The sequence below is a fragment of the Malaya genurostris genome, chromosome 3, assembly GCF_030247185.1.
Source record: "Malaya genurostris strain Urasoe2022 chromosome 3, Malgen_1.1, whole genome shotgun sequence".
Lineage (NCBI taxonomy): Eukaryota > Metazoa > Arthropoda > Insecta > Diptera > Culicidae > Malaya > Malaya genurostris.
Genome location: NC_080572.1, coordinates 34948697 through 34969474, shown reverse-complemented (window position 1 = coordinate 34969474; position 20778 = coordinate 34948697). Strand labels below are relative to the sequence as shown.

The 20778-nt window shown below is 36.2% G+C and overlaps 1 protein-coding gene across 10 annotated transcripts in view; it reads left to right on the top strand.

Moving 5' to 3' along the window:
* The window catches only part of LOC131439477 (protein amalgam-like), a 125077-nt gene extending 106202 nt beyond the window's left edge, over nucleotides 1-18875 (top strand). For 9 of the 10 annotated variants that reach the window (XM_058610520.1, XM_058610522.1, XM_058610527.1 and 6 more), the window contains 4 exons: nucleotides 11467-11603; nucleotides 11702-11882; nucleotides 17376-17546; nucleotides 18083-18875. In XM_058610520.1, coding sequence (XP_058466503.1) covers nucleotides 11467-11603; nucleotides 11702-11882; nucleotides 17376-17546; nucleotides 18083-18271 — 678 coding nt within the window. In that variant the 3' untranslated portion in view covers nucleotides 18272-18875. The remainder of the gene's footprint in view (nucleotides 1-11466; nucleotides 11604-11701; nucleotides 11883-17375; nucleotides 17547-18082) is intronic. The other variant, XM_058610528.1, reaches the window with a different exon arrangement.
* Nucleotides 18876-20778: the final 1903 nt, after the last annotated feature.

The following is a 20778-nucleotide window of genomic DNA, read 5'->3' as shown; positions in this document are numbered from 1 at the left end:
ACGAGCGCCATCTCTGCTTTAGTCTCGGGACTTATTGATCCATGTGTTATGTTTAAGAAATCAATGGGTTTGAGACTGAACGTTACACGGTAGTTAAATCTCGTAAAAATTTGAGTGTTTAAAATACCACGTTAAGGTTTACACGGCAATGGTGCACGGTGAACTTCGCTGGAGGAACATAATCAAACGAAAGAGACTTCGGTTCTGATTTTTGTCTACAAGCACAATAGTCAGAATCAAATCTGTTCCACTGTTCAACTGGACGAATGTAAAAGCAAAACCAAAGTCGAAACTCCATATTTTTTATTGTGCCTAGAAGAAAAAATACAGCGGGGTTTTATGCAATGTCGTTGGTGCATAGGACGATGGTCTTCAAGCCAGTTGTAATATGTTCGAGCCCGAAACTAGAAGGATTCTAAGTGTTAGTAGGACCGTGTAGCTCGACCATGCAATGGTTCTGTACGCTATTAATCTGTTGCAAAGATTAAAAGTTAAAAGAGTAGGTAAAATTCCACAAAAGGAATTTAATACCAAGGCATTGCTTTTCGTACAGTATCCCGATCAGATGGTAATAAAAGAATTATAACAACTGGAGTAATTTATTTCAGAAATATTTTGTAACAAATTTTGAAATATTTTTGACTAGGAAACAGTTAAAATAACAAAAATCATAACAAAAAGACTCTAGCGGGAACAATATTGTAATAGATTTTGAAACGTTTGTATCACAATTATTATAGAATTTGATATAACTACAGAAGTCACAAAGCAGAAATTTATAACAATAGTTGTAAAAAATTAGATAGCAAATTTAACACAGAAAAACTATATCACAGCTAAATTTTAGCATCGTTTCAATCAAAAATTGTTGAATGTTTTTTTTTATTAAATGAATAATTTATTTAGTGATCTGGTTTCTTCTTTTAGTTTTTTTGAAGATCTGATCATATATTTCGATATAAAGCAACGGAAGAACTCATTATTCCAATTGATGAACTTCATCATGAGTCTCGCAAATGAAAATGAAACATCATAACTGATTTTGTTATTATATTGTTATCATACGGTTTAGCTTTCAACTGTTTTCATTTGTCAAATATCTCAAAATAACACAAATTGTTATACATATCAACTGTTGATATACTTGTGTTATGATTTGGTTATGTGCATCTGATCTGGTAGCTGCATTTTAATCATGACTAAAAACCGCAGTCGAAGTAACTAAAAACTGTATACAGTATTTTCCGATAGGTTCTTGTGATCAGAAGAAAACTTATTCAATAGAGGTTGTACTTATAGCCGGGTTGACGGTTCAATGCATACGGTAATGGTTTTATGAGCCAGTTGTTATACGAGGTCTGTTCAAAAAGTTCCCGGAATTTTTTAATTGCGCGCGTCTGGAGAGTCCGGTGGTCAAAATTTTTTTTTTATTGTCTTGGTACATATGTCCCTAATGTATGGTGAAATTTTCAGCTGTATTCATTGTTTACATTCTGTCTTGTAGCGGCTGGTGTAGACGTGTTTTTTTGAGCTCGGCGATTTTTGTTAGTTTAAACCAGGGGTTTCCAAACTATTTTGAGTCATGGACCCCTTTACTAAAATTAACTTAGGCCGTAGACCCCCAACAAATTCATTTGAAAATTCAATGTCTTGCATTTTTTATATTGATGTAAAATACTTACCAATTTCTGCGGATGGTCAAATAAACACAACTTTTTTTAGCGTAAATATTTCAAATAACAACTTATATCAAACAATAGGGGTCGATTTCTAGACCTCGTCGACCCCCATAGTCAGTTTTCGTTCACGTCGACCCCCGCAAAAAGGATATCGACCCCAAGGGGTCTATATCGACCACTTTGGGAACCCCTGGTTTAAACAATGGAAGAATTTAAGAGTCAAAGAATTTGTATTAAATTTTGCGTGAAATATTACAGAGAGCCTACGGTGAGTCTGCTATGAAAAAAAACGAGTGTTTACGAGTGGTATAAGCGTTTCCAAGATGGCCGCGAAGACGCTGAAGACACAGCACGTCAATAATCGATGAAAATGTGGGAAAAGTGGAAAAAATGATTATGGATGATCGCCGAATCACTATTAGAGAAGTTGCTGATGAAGTTGGCATATCAGTTGGCTCATGCCATCATATTTTTTCAAATGTTTTGGGCATGAAACGAGTGGCAGCAAAATTCGTTCCAAAACTGCTGAATTTTGATAAAAAAAAAACAAACGCATTACCATCGCTTCAATCATGCCCCAACCTCCTTATTCACCAGATATCGCTCCGTGTGATTTTTTCCTGTTCCCAAAGTTGAAGAGACCCATGAAAGGACAGCGTTTTTCATCGATTGAAGAGAAAAAGGCAGAATCGCTGAGAGTGCTACAGAGCATTACAAAAAGTGACTATCAGGGGTGTTTCGAAGACTGGAAAAAACGCTGGCATAAGTGTATTATATCTAGGGGGGATTACTTTGAAGGGGACCATATAGATGTAGACGAATAAATAAATATTTTTTTAGAAAAATGAGAATTCCGGGTACTTTTTGAACAGACCTCGTATGTTCGACCTGGAAGGATTCTTAGTGTAATTAGGACCGTAGTACTATCCATGCAATGATTTTGTACGCTAAGAATCAGAGCTAATAAAAGTAATTTTCATTGACTCAAAGCAGACGAAAATGATGAAAACTGTCACTCTCAGCCTCGCTTGAAAACTATGAGAACGAAATCCATGTCCAGTCAATGACATAAGCGGAAGAGTCGTTTCAAAATTGGGTTTTTTCTTTCATTTGCCCTTTCAGTCATTTGCAGTTTTCAGAGAAAATCCCATAGTATGCAGTGTCAACCGAAGCTGTGAGAATCAAAAAGGAAAAAAAAGGTTTCACAATAATTTTTACCTGTTTACAGCAGACAGTCGCCGATTGTACTTCGCCACGACTGTAGCAGATGATTAATGTCATAGGTCTCATGACATTTTCTCTCGTGAATGTAGCCTGAAATAACCTTTGAAATTCACTACGTACTTTATTTTGAAGACACTACGTACTTTATTTTGATTACACCCAGCAATATGGACCAAAACAAATTAGAGTGACCGAAATACCTCCATAACCTTATTGCTGAGAACTCAACACTGTTGGGATATTTTGTGATGAAAATAAAGGTCATGTTATTCGGCTAAAGTACGATTCATAAGTTATATCAGTTCAGGTGACCGTTACCGACTAGGGATGGCAATAGAAAGAAGCTGTGTGTAACACTTATTAAAACGCCATGTGAATCTCATTTAAGACTGATGACTGATCGTTTGAATTCTACTAAAAACCGTTTGATGGTGTTTCGTGAAGAAAATAAATACATAAATACAAAGACACGATGTACTTCATTTCAACTACATCCAGAAATATGTGAGCTGAACCAAAATATATTAGAGTGATCAAAATACCTGTGAAATCGTAAGGTAGGTCATCCGGTAATTCAAAATAACATTACTTTAACAGAATCGAACCAAAATTTGAGGTTTCTGTGATTTATTTTTATTTTTGCGAGAATTTCTAGACTATCAGAAACTGACTAAATAACATTTGGCGGAACTATCAAGACATGGATCAGCAGTTAACGAGAGATTACTGGAAAGCTTGAGAAGGTCGAAAAGATCTGTGAAAAATAGCATATGGAGGATTCCGGAATACTACAGCAATGGTTGATCTTTTTAAGTCGGTTCAGATGTTTACAGTTGATCTTGTTTTGCCCGTACAGTTCAGTGAACGGCTCGTTGAAGAGTAGCTGGTCGGTGGAAACTCACGGAAAGTTCCGATGCTCACCTGGAAGCACCTCCAGGCCCATTCAAATTAGCAAACGTTCTCTTTTTTTGTATGAATATATTACAATGATACATAATGACTTAAAACTAAAACTTTTAGCAATTATACAATGATATATGAAAATCAAACTAAATATACTAGTCTACTCGAAGGGCAGATTGAATTTACTAATGTTTCAATAATTAGTGATAGTGTTTCGTTTTATTGACAAAGATTTTGAACTAAGTTTCCGTTGGAAAATTTAATGGCATAATTATGCTCCGAATGATGTTAAGTTAGGCCTGATTTGGCACGAATATTCTTAAAAACTTCTTGTGATCTACCTTTGACACGTCATAAAAATCATGCCATGCTGTTTGGTGTAAATTTGTTGAACCAAATGCATTACGAAGATTTGGCGGAACAAGGAGTTCGCTGTAGCACGTTGTTTCATCTGTTTTAGAATTTTAATAACAGAGTGGGAAAAAATGGTAGTGTTGAAATAAAAATTTTCGTGTACATACAAATCTGCAGAAGCGTTTCAAGCAATTCAATGTGCTACACAACCCGCGAATGAATCCTGAATTGCCTGTGCGATCAAATGCTTAAGCTAAGGAAAAAATCACCATCTGGAACCAGGAGAGAATTGAATATTGGTAAAGCACTAGGAAAACCCCACTTCAAAATAAAAGCAAAACCTGGATAACATAAATCAATCTTTATCGATAGGTTCTTCGAATTTGAGGAGCAGGGTAAAACCGGCATGGGCAGAAGAAAAACATGATTCGTTACTAACCATGAAGCTGCAGAGGTCGTAGCAAAACAAAAAAGGGATATGTGTAGGGAGCAGTTGAACCGATTTCGATCTTATTCAGAAGGGCAAACCTCAGTGCTCCAAAGCGGAGTGAATTGAATAGAAACAGCAACAACACAACGACAGTAAAAACTCGGAAGAACCATTCTTCAACTTTTGAGATTGAATAAAATACCAGAACGCGAAAGTGGTGACTGTTTTCGTTTATGTTACTCATCTCGTCGATTTGTCGGTTGTTCTTATTTTGTTCCTAAAAGGTGATTTTTTAGAGGTTAGGATTTTCATGCATTAGTATTTGCTCAGATTTTTTGAGGTTATGATTTTCATGCATTATTATTTGCTCAGTATGCTCTGACATTTCATCATGAATAGACTTACTAACGAGCAACGCTTGCAAATCAGTGAATGGGCCCTAGAAAAGTTGGCAGAAAATCCGCTTTTTTATCGACAAATTTTGTTCAGCGATGAGGCTCATTTCTGGTTGAATGGCTACGTAAATAAGCAAAATTGCCGCATTTGGAGTGAAGAGCAACCAGAAGCCGTTCAAGAACTGCCCATGCATCCCGAAAAATGCACTGTTTGGTGTGGTTTGTACGCTGGTGGAATCATTGGACCGTATTTTTTCAAAGATGCTGTTGGACGCAACGTTACAGTGAATGGCGATCGCTATCGTTCGATGCTAACAAACTTTTTGTTGCCAAAAATGGAAGAACTGAACTTGGTTGACATGTGGTTTCAACAAGATGGCGCTACATGCCACACAGCTCGCGATTCTATGGCCAATTTGAGGGAAAACTTCGGAGAACAATTCATCTCAAGAAATGGACCGGTAAGTTGGCCACCAAGATCATGCGATTTGACGCCTTTAGACTATTTTTTGTGGGGCTACGTCAAGTCTAAAGTCTACAGAAATAAGCCAGTAACTATTCCAGCTTTGGAAGACAACATTTCCGAAGAAATTCGGGCTATTCCGGCCGAAATGCTCGAAAAAGTTGCCCAAAATTGGACTTTCCGAAAGGACCACCTAAGACGCAGCCGCGGTCAACATTTAAATGAAATTATCTTCAAAAAGTAAATGTCATGTACCAATCTAACGTTTAAAATAAAGAACCGATGAGATTTTGCAAATTTTATGCGTTTTATTGTTTAAAAAAGTTCTCAAGCTCTTAAAAAATCACCCTGTATTTTGAAATAAACCATGAACTGCTAGAAGTTTTAATTTATTTATTTATTTATTTATCTGTTTATTTATTTATTTATTTATTTTTTTATTTATTTATTTTTTTTTTATTTATTTATTTATTTATTTATTTATTTATTTATTTATTTATTTATTTATTTATTTATTTATTTGTTTATTTATTTATTAAACAAAATAAACCGGACTGATGACTAAATGGACTAATAGAGTGGGAAAAAGCCCATCTGAGTTGAAAAATGTATATCATTCTCAGATAGGCATAAAAACCACTATCTTTTAAAACAATCACCGACGGGTTTTCGAGAATTGGGCGAACTAGTGAGCAATACAAAGCCTTAAGGCAATGCGGGTCTTTAAAGTTCTTTGCAATCTTAGCGATGAAACCCAATTGACGTGTTGCTATCGAAATGATTTGTGAACTATGAACATCGAACTTCAGTTTAGCATCCAACTGTACACCAAGATCACACACTTGATCCACTCTAGAGATAATTGTACCATCAATGTTATAATCAAATATGACTGGAGATGAAATCCTATGAAATGTGATGACTTGACACTTGGCTACTCTTATGATGAGCTTGTTTTTCCTACACCAATCGGTGAACAATGTAAGCAGACATTGTAGTCGCTGGCAATCATCTACACTACGAACAGTGAGATACAGCTTTATATCATCTGCGTAAACTAATTTACATCCAGCTCCCAAAAGCAACGCCACATAGTTGAAGAATAATACGAATAACAGGGGTCCTAAGTTACTACTTTGTGGGGCACCTGCTTTATTTGAAAACTCGGATGATGTGCTGTGGTCTATTTTCACGCGTAATTTCCTATCGGAAAGATATGAGTTCAACCAAGATACGAGTTGCGATGATAATCCAAGGCGAGATAATTTGCAAAGAAGTATTTTATGATCTATTTTGTCAAATGCAGCTTTGAGATCGGTATAGATAACATCCATTTGTGTTTTAGCTTCCATACTAGTTATGCACTGGGATGTGAAGGCCAACAAATTCGTTGCTACTGATCTCCTCGGCATAAAACCATGCTGATCGAATGAGATATAATTCTTTGCGCGATCCAAAATTTCAACACTCACTAGAATAATTTCGACGATGCCGAGAGGCTTGTTATTCCACGATAATTCGCTACATTACGTCGATCACCACTTTTATAAATGGGACAAATAAACGACTGTTTCCATATACGAGGGAACCTAGCTTGCTCAAACGATCGATTGAAAATTATGCTCAATGGTTCCGCTAAAGTTGAAATACAGCGACACTAAACAACGGATGGTATACCATCCGGACCAGAAGAAAAGGAGCGTTTCAGTTTTTTTGCTGCTTGCTCAAATAAGTATGGTGTAACGGTAAAAATATCCAAATCGAACAAATCGGTAGGTACATTTGAAGCAGCATCATTCACGTCGAAGCCGGCCTGATACGAGGAACATTACTATCAAGCCACTGATTGATTTCACTGCAAAAAATCCATTGCCATATCGTCAACGTCCTCGGTTGAAAACAAAACCGCAAAATTGATATTTCTCAAATGACCAGAGAGCGCAATGAAATATAATAATTTATAATTTAGGGGCCATCAACTATTATTGTCACCAACCGATGATAAATAAATCGATGAGTGAAGTTGGAAGATAAACAGCAAGCGGCGGGAATCGATCTACCGTCTCAGGACTTGGTGTATTGCGTCCAAAATCAATGGGATGAATTGTGTTTTCGAAACGTTAGAAAGAAAGTCTTTCTCATATTACTTATGATGTGACAAGATTTTTTGGCGTGAATACGACTTACTTTACTGAGGGGTGCCTTTCCAAATTTACCCTCTGAGAGAGTGATAAGTTTTTGATCGTGAACATCTCTTGTTGTATCTAACGAATCAACATAATTTTTGCTACATGCCATCGGAAATATAATTACAATTTAATGATAAAATATTCAGTTGTGTGACATAATCTCAAATAATTCAAAATTAAACTTTTCTGAAATGTTTGGTATAAACGAGTATCAAAGAGGATAATTCATAAGGCGCGTTTGCCTTTCTCGTATTTTTAAAGATTATAGCTCAGTGATCTGTGAAAGGATTTATATGATCTAACAACCAATAGAATCGAAATTTTTCAACTTAAGCGTGTAAAGAAAAAGTATTGAAGTATTTCAATAGTACACTATTGAAAAACCTGTCTCATTTGACCCATTCAACACCAGCCAATCAAAACGCGTTCTGAGGAAGAGAACAATATATCAACTGCTGTACAACAAATCGTTCGAGAAAATGTTCCGAAATGTGTTGAATATCGTAGTGAGTTTCTCAATTTGGTCCTTCTGAATGCTAGAAACGAATCCCTACAGCATATTAATAGTTTCTTTCAATAAATTATGCAAATCCGAATTGAAATAATCGACATTAAAATTGTGTATGCGGCTATTTTTATAGCCGTTACGACCGCCCATTAGTGAAAAAGCAATAAACAAAATCAGGTGAAAACAAACCTCTCAACAAAAATTGAATCAGTTTGGGTTCTATCGCTACTGCGAGCAGATGTATTTTGTGTCGTTTGCAAAGCTAGTTTCGCTTCCGACAAGAGCGATTACGTCACAGTTGCCAGTCATTTGCATTGGTGAAAAAGCAACGGTGAAGAGCATTACACAAAATCAGCCGTTCTAATGGCTCTAAAAGTTTTCCAAAGAAATATTACGATTTCTTGTTCGCAAATCGAAAGGGAAATGTTAAGGAACATGTCAGTTGTTTTCGTATTCACGACATCCAGTTATGTCTCTGACATTACCCACCCGCCTTTTTTTCTGAGAAGATTTTTTTTCAAACTTGAATAAAATCAAAAACTTTCTTCGGTGAAAACTACCATCACCTTTTCAATTTGTAAACAGCTATATCAAGTTAATATAGAAATTGAAATCTGCACGCTATACAAAATTGAACAAAGCACACTGTGTCCTAGGCGGGTGCGTTTCCTTCCTTTTCCGTACCAGCACGTATCAATGTGGACCGATTTTGCATAATTTTGTATTACAGTTTGAAAGTTTTGATACTTATTGCCCTATAATTTCGGAACCGGAAGTTGGATCTGGATGAAATTGCACAATGTATCCTAAGACACTGGGAACTTTATATTAAGTCATGATTTGTGAAAATCGGATTAACCGTTGCTGAGAAATGAGTTCCGGTTTTGGAGCTTTTCTTCACTACCGGTGCGTTTGGAAGCAGAAACCGGGCACTAGCGCATGGATCAATAAGTCCCGAGACTAACAATGGAAACAACATTTTTTTTGCAAAATTTTTTTTTATTCATCAACATAATCATTTTTTAGGGTGATACAATGGTTCCAACGTTTTTCCAATTTTTCAATACCATGTTTATAAAAAAAATTATCTTTCGCTTCAAAATAAGCTTCAGTGTAAGCGATGACCTCCTCATTTGAGCCAAATCTTTTTCCCTGGAGCATTTTTTTTAAAATCAGCAAAGAGCCAGTAGTCACTGGGGGCTAAATCTGGCGAGTATGGGGGGTGGGGAAGCAGATCAAAGCCCAATTCGTTCAATTTCGCCATTGTTTTCATCGACTCGTGGTCGGGTGCATTTTGTTCCATCGAAAGCAATCGCGGCACCCACTTGGAAAAAACCTTTTTTATGCTCAATTTTTCATGAAGGACTTCCATATGATATCTGTGTCATCTCAGCAATCTCACGGAGCTTCACTTTACGATCTTTCATTATAATTTTTGTCACTTAACTCAAATTTTCCGGTGTAACGGCTTCCACAGGTCTACCCGAGCGTTCCGCGTCATTTGTGTCGGTACGACCACGTTTAAACTCGGCGAACCACCGACAAATCGTTGCTTTTGATGGACAAGAGTCCGGATAACATTTTTCAATCCATTGTTTCGCTTGCACGGTGTTTTTACCCATTAAAAAACAATGTTTTATCAAAACATGAAACTCGGTTTTTTTCCATTTTTCAAACAAACTACAAAACGACTTTACTCCAACCTCGATAACTCAGCTGTTTCTGGTCGGATCGACCTAAAATTTTGACCCGTTTCAAGCAAAGGTTAGTACTCTAGATAGACGTGGTTAATGGTTTACTACGAGCGCCATCTCTGCTTTAGTCTCGGAACTTATTGATCCATGTGTTAGTAGTCCCAAAGTAGATTTATATATCCACCAACTAACAAGGTCTGCCAACTAGATGAGTTTACCAGTAAATTTTATAAAAATGTGCACCTCGTTTCACCATCGCTTGTGAAAAAATACACATGAAATAGATTATTTTTACTAACCGCACTGTAATTCCGAAACCGGAAATGGGATCTGGGTCATCTTCTTGGGGACATTTTAAGCAATTTCAAGACCTTTCATTTCCATCTTAGTTTGTAAAAATCGGTTAAGAAATTTCCGAGAGAATTGAATGCGCATTTTCTCATAGATTTGCACATATTGCCTTGTAATTCCGGAAACGGAAGTCGGATCGGAATAAATTCAATAGTGATCTATGGGACCATAAGACCTTTCGTGTAAATCTAAGTTTGTTAAAATCGGTCACGCCATCTTTGAGAAAGGTGAGTGATAATTTTTTTTCGGTACATATCACCCTGTAATTACGAAACCGGAAGTCGGATCGTGATAAAATTCAATAGCGATATATAGGACCGTACGACCTTTCATTAGAATCTAATATTGTGAAAATCGGTTCAGCCATCTCTGAGAAAATCGAGTGGCATTATTATTCACATACACACATTCATACATACATACATACACGCACACACACACACACACACATATATATATATATATATATATATATATATATATATATATATATATATATATATATATATATATATATATATATATATATATATATATATATATATATATATATATATATATATATATACATCATCAAAAAAAATCAAATCAAAAACTGCAAAAAGGATCTCACTTACTTTTCTTGGAGATGGCCAAATTGATTTTCACAAACTTATAGGTCCAAAAGAAAAAGTATACAGTTTCATACGGAATTCCTTAATTTGTTGTGGATACTACCTTCTGTTCCGGAACTACAGGGCAAACAGGTTTTATTGAGTAGATTAGATCCGAACAAATTATCCTATTTATTCAATAAACAGTTGTTTTTGCGAATTTCACGATTATATTTATGATGTAATGAGTAATATGAGAAAGGCATCATTACACCACTAGGTGGATTAAATTAGGTTTTATAGCCAAGCGTCGCAGATTTGCAATACATCGATGAAAGAATGAGAACTGAAATTCTGCTGATGCTCCCTGAAGACGTTAGTTTGGTTTCGTCTTGTCATAGAGGAAAAAATGACATAGTCAATTATACTCTCTCTTTGTTTCAATGAGAAACGAGAATGCTTCGTCTCTCTTCGTTTGTTCTGGTGTCGGTCATTTACGAATGAAACAGTAAAATATTGAAAATGAGGCTGTTCGAATGGATTTTTTCATTGAGAATGCGTGAAAATTTTAAGCTCTGCTTCATATTCGAATGTTGGATCGGATCGATCTTATGGAAATAAATTAATAGAATTCTAGATATAAAATTCGAATCATTGAATCGCATCAATATTACCAATATTAGTTCTCGCACTTGCAGATGATGTGGTACCAGGATTCTTTTCTTCTGCACCCGAACGACCGCCGTACGATGGACACCCGTGGAGACAAGCACTACCTTACTATTCGGAATGTGCGCCCATCTGATTTTGGCAATTACAGGTAGGAGTTTCGCATTTTCTACTTATTTTCGAGTGAGGGTTGGGGGAATTTTTTTTATGAAATTGCAATTTACTTTCAATCATTTTCATAATCTCCAGCTGCGTGGCAGAAAACTCTCTCGGACGTGCCAAAAAGTATATCGAAGTCTCGGGGCGTCCGGGCCCGGCACAGTTCCACTCGCCGATGTACAGCCGCTATCGGGAAATTTACAACCTGACTTGGAGTGTGGAATCGTTCCCTCCGATCGAGGAAATTCGATTGCTGTACCGGAAGCTGATGGTAAGTTCAGCCAGAGCTGATTGGCGTGTGACGTTGGAAAGTTTGTTCGGATGATTTTGCAAAATGATCCTGATTCGGAGAGGTAATTATTTTCCATCATCGGATACTCAGGTGACTTGTTCTGAAATATAATTTTCTACCGTTGACATGTCTATCCTTATTTAAATTGTTCGATGTACCATTGGATGTTATTATTCATTCATTCATTCATAATCAGAGACTAAATTCGGATAGCGCAGCACTAAACCATGCTCCATAAATTACTTATAATTTATTCATCAGTGGGACAAACAGAACTTTTCTCTTCCTTCGTCCCACTTCAAATATACAGGGTGGGCCATTTGAAGTGGAAGCATCGGGCAACCCAATAACTTTTGACTGAATTGTCAGATTGAGTAATAACTTAACGTGTTTGGTAGCGTTATTCCAAGCCAATTTCACCATGGAACAGTACATACCAAGAGAACGCGCTGAAACTGTTCAGCTTTACATTCAAAACGAGGCCAACTTTTGGTGAAAAATCATCATGAAAACCCTCAATCAATTAAGGAACAGCCTGTTTACGTTCAACAAGTTACAGTTTGGTATGGTATGTGTGTGGTGATTGGTGCCATTTTTTTCCAAGGCGATGACGGAGCAACGATAACTATTAATGGCAATCGTTATTGATCCATGATAAATGATTTTGTGATGCCCATTGTTCGTGGAAATGGTTTGAATGGCTACTGGTTTCAACAAGACGGTGCAACATGCTATACAGCTCGACTATCAATGGATGAGTCATATCGAAAAACTATGATTTTAACTATCCCCCAAGATCACCGGATTCGTCGTCACCAGACTTTTTTGCGGGGCTATTTGAAATCCAAGATATACGCTGATAAGCCAAGAATCGACGTGAAATCGCCACCATATCGACCGATACATTGGCGAAAGCGATGGAAGACACCAGAAAAAAGGAACAGTTTGAACTCAAGGCCAAAGGTGACCATTTACGCGATATCATTTTAAAAAATAGCCGTAATATATCACCTTGAACCAAAATAAATTATAATCGAAATGAGAAAAAATAAAAATGTTATTTTCATATATTTTGTTCAGAAACAAAAGCTTCCACTTTGAATGGCCCACCCTGTATAAAACGAACAACGCTCAGCATAGTCCCGAGCTGAAAGAATTTGAATCCTCGTACAGTACAATTCTATCACTTTTGTTTTTGTTTTCCCACTGGTATACAGAAGTGGAAATCGTTGCGAAACTGGTACCGGAAAGCACTCCAATTGAAATAGAAGGTTAAACGTAATTAGGATAGGCACACTTTCCGCGAAGCGTTCCTCGGAAAAAGTTTTTCGAATTCCGACGGATTACGTCGACTGGAATGTAGGCAAACAGTTTTGTGTTTCACGCCGGCTCGGCATTCAAGTTCACTGGTGCTGAGAACGCGGGAACGAAAGAAAAACTTGCAGCGAGTGTTGAATTATGCAAATCAGCCCCTTGATGGTTGCCACCAAAATTGAAACAAATTACGATAGAAGAACCGGAATGTGGGGAAGCCCATGGTGGAAAGTTCGGATTACGATTTCTTTTTTCAGTTGATATGGTTAAGCGAAAAATTACTGAGATGTTTTGCCTACGGTTAATTCGTGAGCTTTATCTTGTTTTATATCGTTTCCTGTGCACTACTCCGTATTTTTCCACAGAACCAATTTTTCAAAATAGAATTTCACGGTGTGAATTTCAATCTATCTCTGTAATGTGCGAAGCAGCTTTGAAATGCAATGGCTATTTTTTATAAAATAAAATTATAATCAATTGAAATAGATTGGATGAGCACATTTGGAATTTCACAAATCTACACGGAGAACCCTTCGATCATAAAATTGCGATATCGCAGTTTTTGATTTTTGCTTTAGTTGATTTAACTAATTTCTTTTTGATTCAACCAATATGGTTTTTGATTTGCATATATTCAAGTAGTTGAAAAATATATTGTTTTGAATGCTGTCAAATGTCGGAGACAGTTGAAAGCAAAACAATAATCGCAATGCAAAATCAACAACTTTTTTAGTTGAAATCTGTTCGCGTCGCTTCAAAATGTCAATGAAAACATTGATGATTAAAGCGTTTGGTGAAATTGTGTCCATTCGATATGAGAAATTTATGACTCCATATTGTTTATCTAACAGCGGTGTTGTGATAAAGCTAACCTTGTTTAAAATGAGAAAGATTTGGTGATAAATAAGAAAATGTTTATGAATGATCATCTCGTAATCTTTCAGGTATGCACAATAATTTTATGCTTCAAATTCGATCATTGATTTACTTCCAGCAGACTGTTTTACTTCCAGCTGTTTGATACCGATGATGATGTTCATGCATTAGCCAATAAAACGTTTTTTGACATGAATTTAATTTTTAAAAGTAACAGGAGCGAAGGATTTCAAACACACAGAACGCGCTGCGATTGAATGGCGCGTTTGAATGGCCGTCGCAAAATTTCAATTCCCAGCGGTTGATGCACCCAAGCTCATATAAATTGACTAAAATTATCAGTGTATAACTTTAGTTCAACCGTTTGAAGGCATCATCTTTCAATACTCATTTTAGGTAAATTTAATAATTTCGCTAATTTACTCGCCCCTCCGGGCACTTTTGCTGATTAAAAACGTGTTTCTACATCAATCATTTCCGATCGCATCAGAAGTATTTTTTTAGAATTTAGATCTTTACTGATCTCGACTTGACATTATCATGATCATACAAAAATCAGATCAGTTCTGATTTCGCAATGATAATTTATATACTGTTTATATTTTAACAACGATATTTATCTCAACATACCGAACTTATTTCAAATAGATCATGGTGTGTATCAGTAAGTATATTTTGATTATTCAATTCAATCAATATCAATAACATTGTTCGAGTTGATTCAACTATTCAACAATGTCTAAAACAAATAAAACCTATTTATTTTTCAACTAACAGAATTTTGTTTCAATAACAACACCAGTTATTTCAACTAAAATATTTGTTGAAATTGAAAGGTATGTGCCCTCACTAATTGATAGCATTTTTTTTTTCAAACAGTTAAATTAGTTGTTTCAACCATCATTTCTGCTTATCGAAAAACAAAAATGACAGTTTAGTTAAAACAACAATCGATTAGTTGTACCAAATTTTAACCAATCGAATTCAGAAAATGAACTAATATTCTGGTTGAAATGGGATCGCGGGTGGTTCCGTGTACATACTTAGAAAAAAATCGAGCGTCAAAAATGACATATTTTTTTAGTCGATTTGACTCAAGACTCTAAATTTTGTTACGTGTCTTCTTGAAAGGTTTGGTGTGTTTGCCACAGAGTTGAACCATTTTTTTTTAAATCTAGTCATTCAACGAATTAGATTTTTATAAGTTGAGGCATTATGTCACCTGTCAATTTCGTAATATTTTGCTATGTATTTTCGAGGACAATTTTGTGTAAGCAGTAGTCCTTACAAGATTTGAAAATTCATCTTCCAGGGTATTAATTGTCAACCGACGATCATTGGTTCGGGTACCACTCCGCTACACACTTTTTTACATGTAAAATTACGTCTTATGAGACCGATATATTCGAACGTCTAGAATGATTGATCTAACACAAATTTGATACATACACGCCTGCTTGAAAGGCTGGGTATGTTTAACATATATATGAATAGTTCTTGTAAAATTCAGTTATTTCTTTCACCGACAGCTTGAATACTTCAAAATAACTGTTCTAGCTGTAACAAATTAATTGTTCAAAAGAGACAAATCGCATTAACGTCAAGATGCTTAGTAATAGGTTTAAAAAAATATTCCAAAAATTTGCTGGGTGCCCAATCGAGATCCTTCCACCTCTTTTTCGACACCAACAAAACTATCTCAATTACCACAATATAAAGAAATGTTCATGCAAAAATACTTTCCCCCTTTCCTTTTGCTGAGTACAAAAAAACAATACGAAATCTCAACGTTCTAATTCCTCATATATAGTTTTCTGAAGACGACTTGTGTTAAAATTTGAATATGAATACGAAAATATAGATTTCTTAGAGGTCTGTCTCCTGACTGCAATAGCAAGATTAGAGATTATAGAGCAATTCCTGCAAATTAACTCAAATGAAACTTCCCAATTTTTGAATTGTGCGAATGTGGTTCTGGCATACACGATCTTTTAATCATCATAACTCGAAAACTGATCATTGTGCATACAAAAATTGCATTTAAGGAAAAGTTGTAGGATATTTTTTGGAATTTAAAAATAATTGCAGTGAAAAAATATTTCTGATTTCAACATCTAATTAGATATTGAGCAGAAGAATGATATATAAATAGGCTACATATTACATTTATTAGCGATGTTTTAATTTCAAGCTTATTGAAGTCACAATTAAACGTCGATTCGAGCTTTTCAACGATAAAGTTACAACTGAAACAATTTGAGAACACTTGCGAAACTTGAAATTTTTCTTGTGTAAGATTGTAATTCATAAAATATGATTTTACCAAATAAAAGCCATTAATGTGCTCCCAATGACTTTCCTCCTGAACGTGGACGTTCTCAAGATGCCTAGAACTCTGGTTTTTAATGAATTGCGCCTATTTTTCCTCGAAGCTATGTAGGCTAACGGTGTGCTCATTCATCGCAGCTGCAGTAGTAATCACATATACGAAAACGTAAGTAGCTGTTCAAAATTGAGAAAGCTATATTAAAAGCTACTTGAAGTTTGTTTTCGAAAATATGAAAAATAGTCATTCAATCATTAAAATATAATTTTTCAAATAAAAATCAAACAATTTGTTCATAGTGATGTTTAACTAATTACACTTATTATTCAGCATTAGAATATACTATTTCGTGGTCACGTCACCTACCCTAAATATATCAATCGTTGCAATAAAATCATGTTTTTTGCAATGACTGAGTGGAAACATATATTGGAGAAAAAAATGGATGGAAAATTTACAGAAAAGATGAAATTATCTACATGTCATTAATTAGCTATCAAACATATCATTTTCGAAAGTAAAGTAGCAGAAGGATCTCTCTTTAGATGATTTTACAAGAACAGCGGGATACATGTTTCGTCCCAAATCCCCACATCTATGTGGGCTTTGGATTGTCAGAAATTGTCTGGCGGTTCCAGTTCAATTACCAAACAGTGTCTGTACTAATCCTCAAACTGATCCGCGTCTGCATCGTATAGCGATGGTGTCTGCCATGCTTGAAACTCTCTGGATTCAGGCTGCAATCATCCCACCGGAGAACGAACCAACCAACTGCCCGTCAGTTGAAGTGCCCGTCGAATTCAAAGCCAAATTTCAAGCCTGACTGATCGATTCACCATTGAACTAATCCTCTCAACTCATTTCTCGTCATCTTTTCGATTTCGCACATGCAAAACAAAACAATTCGGCTCATCTGCTCAACCCGATGGGTTGTGATGCCTCCCAACTCCCAACAGATGAATGAATCTTATCAGCATCCGGGCAGATGGCACGACGTCATCCTGAATCCACCGTCGACCCGAGCCGAGTCCTATCGACACATCATGACGTACACCATCCGAGGTCTAGATCCGAACTCGGTGTACGAAACGATCGTGCAGGCAAAAAATCGATACGGTTGGAATGAGGTAAGTGTGAGTGTGTTTCAGCAAAAAAAAAAATAACACATGGGTCTGCTTTATGAGGGTATAGGAGCTAGGCCAGCATTAATCATGGAGTAACAGATTCTGCAGCTGCCACAGGGATCAATGTTAATTTTTACTGAAATCATCATTGCTTGCGCCACTTGTGTAATCCGGCTGTCATCGCCTCAGGCCAACCGAAAGCAGACGGGTGCTGCCCGTTTTTTTTGTTTTAATTCATGTTGATACATCCCAAAGCTGTAAAAGCGTGAGTGCTAGTCGTGATGCAAGCACGGGGATAATGGAAGAATGTATTTTCATATATTTAGAAGAGCAACCAGTCTCTGCCATAATCACGGTTATTTTTTGTAATTAAAAGTTAGGCTTTGCCCTTCGAATTGTTTCTAGATTGAGGTCTAATATCCCAAAACAATATTTATGTTTCTCTTCGTCGGATTCGACATCCTCTCATGTCATTGTTCCTGCGCAAATAATTGAACTAAGCTTTACTATCTGTTTCTTTAATTTTTGTTCTAACACAGGTCAGCGATATTTTCCAGTTTTACACACTTAGCACCGACATGCCCGAGGAGGACGTCGAGCAGACACTGGGATCGACCGCCTTCGGTAATCCCTTCAGCTGGGCCAGCAGCGTTCAACCTAGTCTGAATCTGAATTGGATTCTGTTGCTTGCCGCGGTACTTTCGATGAAGGTACTCGGTTGTTTGTAAATCGTTTCCGCCGAGCACTTGGATAGATATTAGTTACCTTTTATGTACCTATATTTCATAAAAACATTTCAAACCTCGCTGATGGTTTGATTTTTCACCGCAAAGCTGAAGCTTAGTGCAAGCGACGAATCCAAGCTTAATTATTCGTTTCCATAGTGATTCTCGCGATGTAAGTGACTGTGTTGAAGAACCTGATAAGATTGCACTGCAAAGATATAACTGAAGACTTGGTATGAAGTAAAGCTAGAAACAATGAAAATTCAGAACGGAAAATAGTTGATTACAATATACAAGCAGATAATGTATTGTCTTTTGTACATTCAACAAAACCGAACTTTCCTAGGCCAAACATTACAAAGCTATTTTAAAAGACACTGACCTGGTGAAACAATGTATTGTAGAATCGAAAATCTATTACTGAAACAAAATCATAAAAAAATATATTAACAATTAAGTGTAATTTACTAGTGAGTGAATGTATCGTAGTGCGTAATGGAAAATCCGAAAATTGATTAAATGATCCTTTGTGAATAATGAACATAAACAATCCTATGACTAAAGATGATTTTTTTTAATAAACGCATATTTTTTAAAACCCAACAAATCAAGCATTTGATTACATCTAATACAGAAATAGTCCCACATCATTCTAGAAACTGTTTCAGGTTCGATATTGTGATACCGATTCTCATTGATACGATTTTATCGTATCAAAGAACGTTCACTGGCAACTCTTCAACGATTGAATCAGTGCCATCAAAGAGAGACGGAAATCATCGAAACAACAAAAACCCGTCATGGCTCATTTAACATAGAATCGACACCAGTGCGAGAGCGAATTTCTCTCGATGACATTTCTGAGAATCAAAGGTTAGCATGTTGCTGCGGGGATTTTCTCAGAAGCAACAAACGGCCGCTTATTCTCGTTTCGCGATCCGATTCTATACAGGCAGTTGATAATTGCGATAGAATCATTTTACTATTGCCGCTTATTCTAACTATGTGCATATAACCTTTGTATAAGTTGTGTCTACGAAAATGTCTGTGAATGCTCCACACAAGGGTTTTGAAATATTGCAACCGAGTATGAGAATCATCTAGTTGAATCATCGATTCGATTTTCTGCGATATTTGTCAACTTGCGATTCTCTCTTGGAAAATTCCACACTGCAACGATCATTATTAGACTGATAAATAAAGCTTTTATATATCAGATTATCAAAAATTTTTTAATGGCGTGAAATACTCGGAGTATGAAATGGAGCGAAGAAATGTAGCAAAATTCTCTCACGGTTCATGCATTGAGAGACTCGAGTTCTTGTAGCATCTTCTACCGGATTGAAAATGTTGTATACAATATAGATAGCAATATAGCAGCTTCTGTCAAATTTTCGGCAATCACCAACACTGCCTATTCTTATGCTTGGTTTTTGTTTCTTGGACTTGAATCGTTAATCACGTGGCAGAACTAACTGCAAAATGGATGCGCGCTCAGCTTTTGAACAGCGCGCTGATACACACCAACTTTACGGTAGGCAGTTCATCAGTAGCAAGCCAACTCATAAGTACAAACAAGTTATCGCAGAGAACTACTTTGACCACTCTTCAAGTCACATAAAGTGATTAGAGCTTTCAGCGGCTACTCTAAGTTTTAATTACACAACGAAAACAACAGCATGCATCACGTAAATAACTCCCTCAAATTCCATACAAGAGGTCATTTTCATTTTTTTACTCTCCACTATCTACTATCTACTCAGTTTTTGCAATGACTGAACGGAAACATATATTGGAGCAGCCAAATGAATGAAAAACTAAAACTAAAACAATAAAAGATGATATATTGGAAAAGATACGCCCAGAGACAGGACTTGAACCTGCGTTCTTATGAATTTCGTGCATGCGCGCTACCATTTTGCCACTCTGAATCTTGTTTTAGTCACTCTAAAACGCCAGTCAGACATGGTAGAACGTACATCGAACATGGTCTACATCCTGGCCGTCACCCGACCGATACCTTACATCCAAACATCTTCTCTGTCCATCAAACACTAGTCTTCTCGCTTTACACCTATTTCTCCGATCAAGCATTGAGTAAGAGAGTGTATTTATAATCGCTTGTCACCTTCTTTAATGGTGCCAGTCGCTGGCTGGACATCATGCAAAAACTGAACTTAGTTATTGCGGCTTTACGTCAAACCAATTAAAATTAATAAATCGTGCTATCTACTATCTACTATCTACTATCTACTACCTACTATCTACTATCTACTATCCACTATCTACTATCTACTATCTACTATCTACTATCCACTATCTACTATCTACTATCTACTATCTACTATCTACTATCTACTATCTACTATCTACTATCTACTATCTACTATCTACTATCTACTATCTACTATCTACTATCTACTATCTACTATCTACTATCTACTATCTACTATCTACTATCTATTATCTACTATCTACTATCTACTATCTACTATCTACCATCTACTATC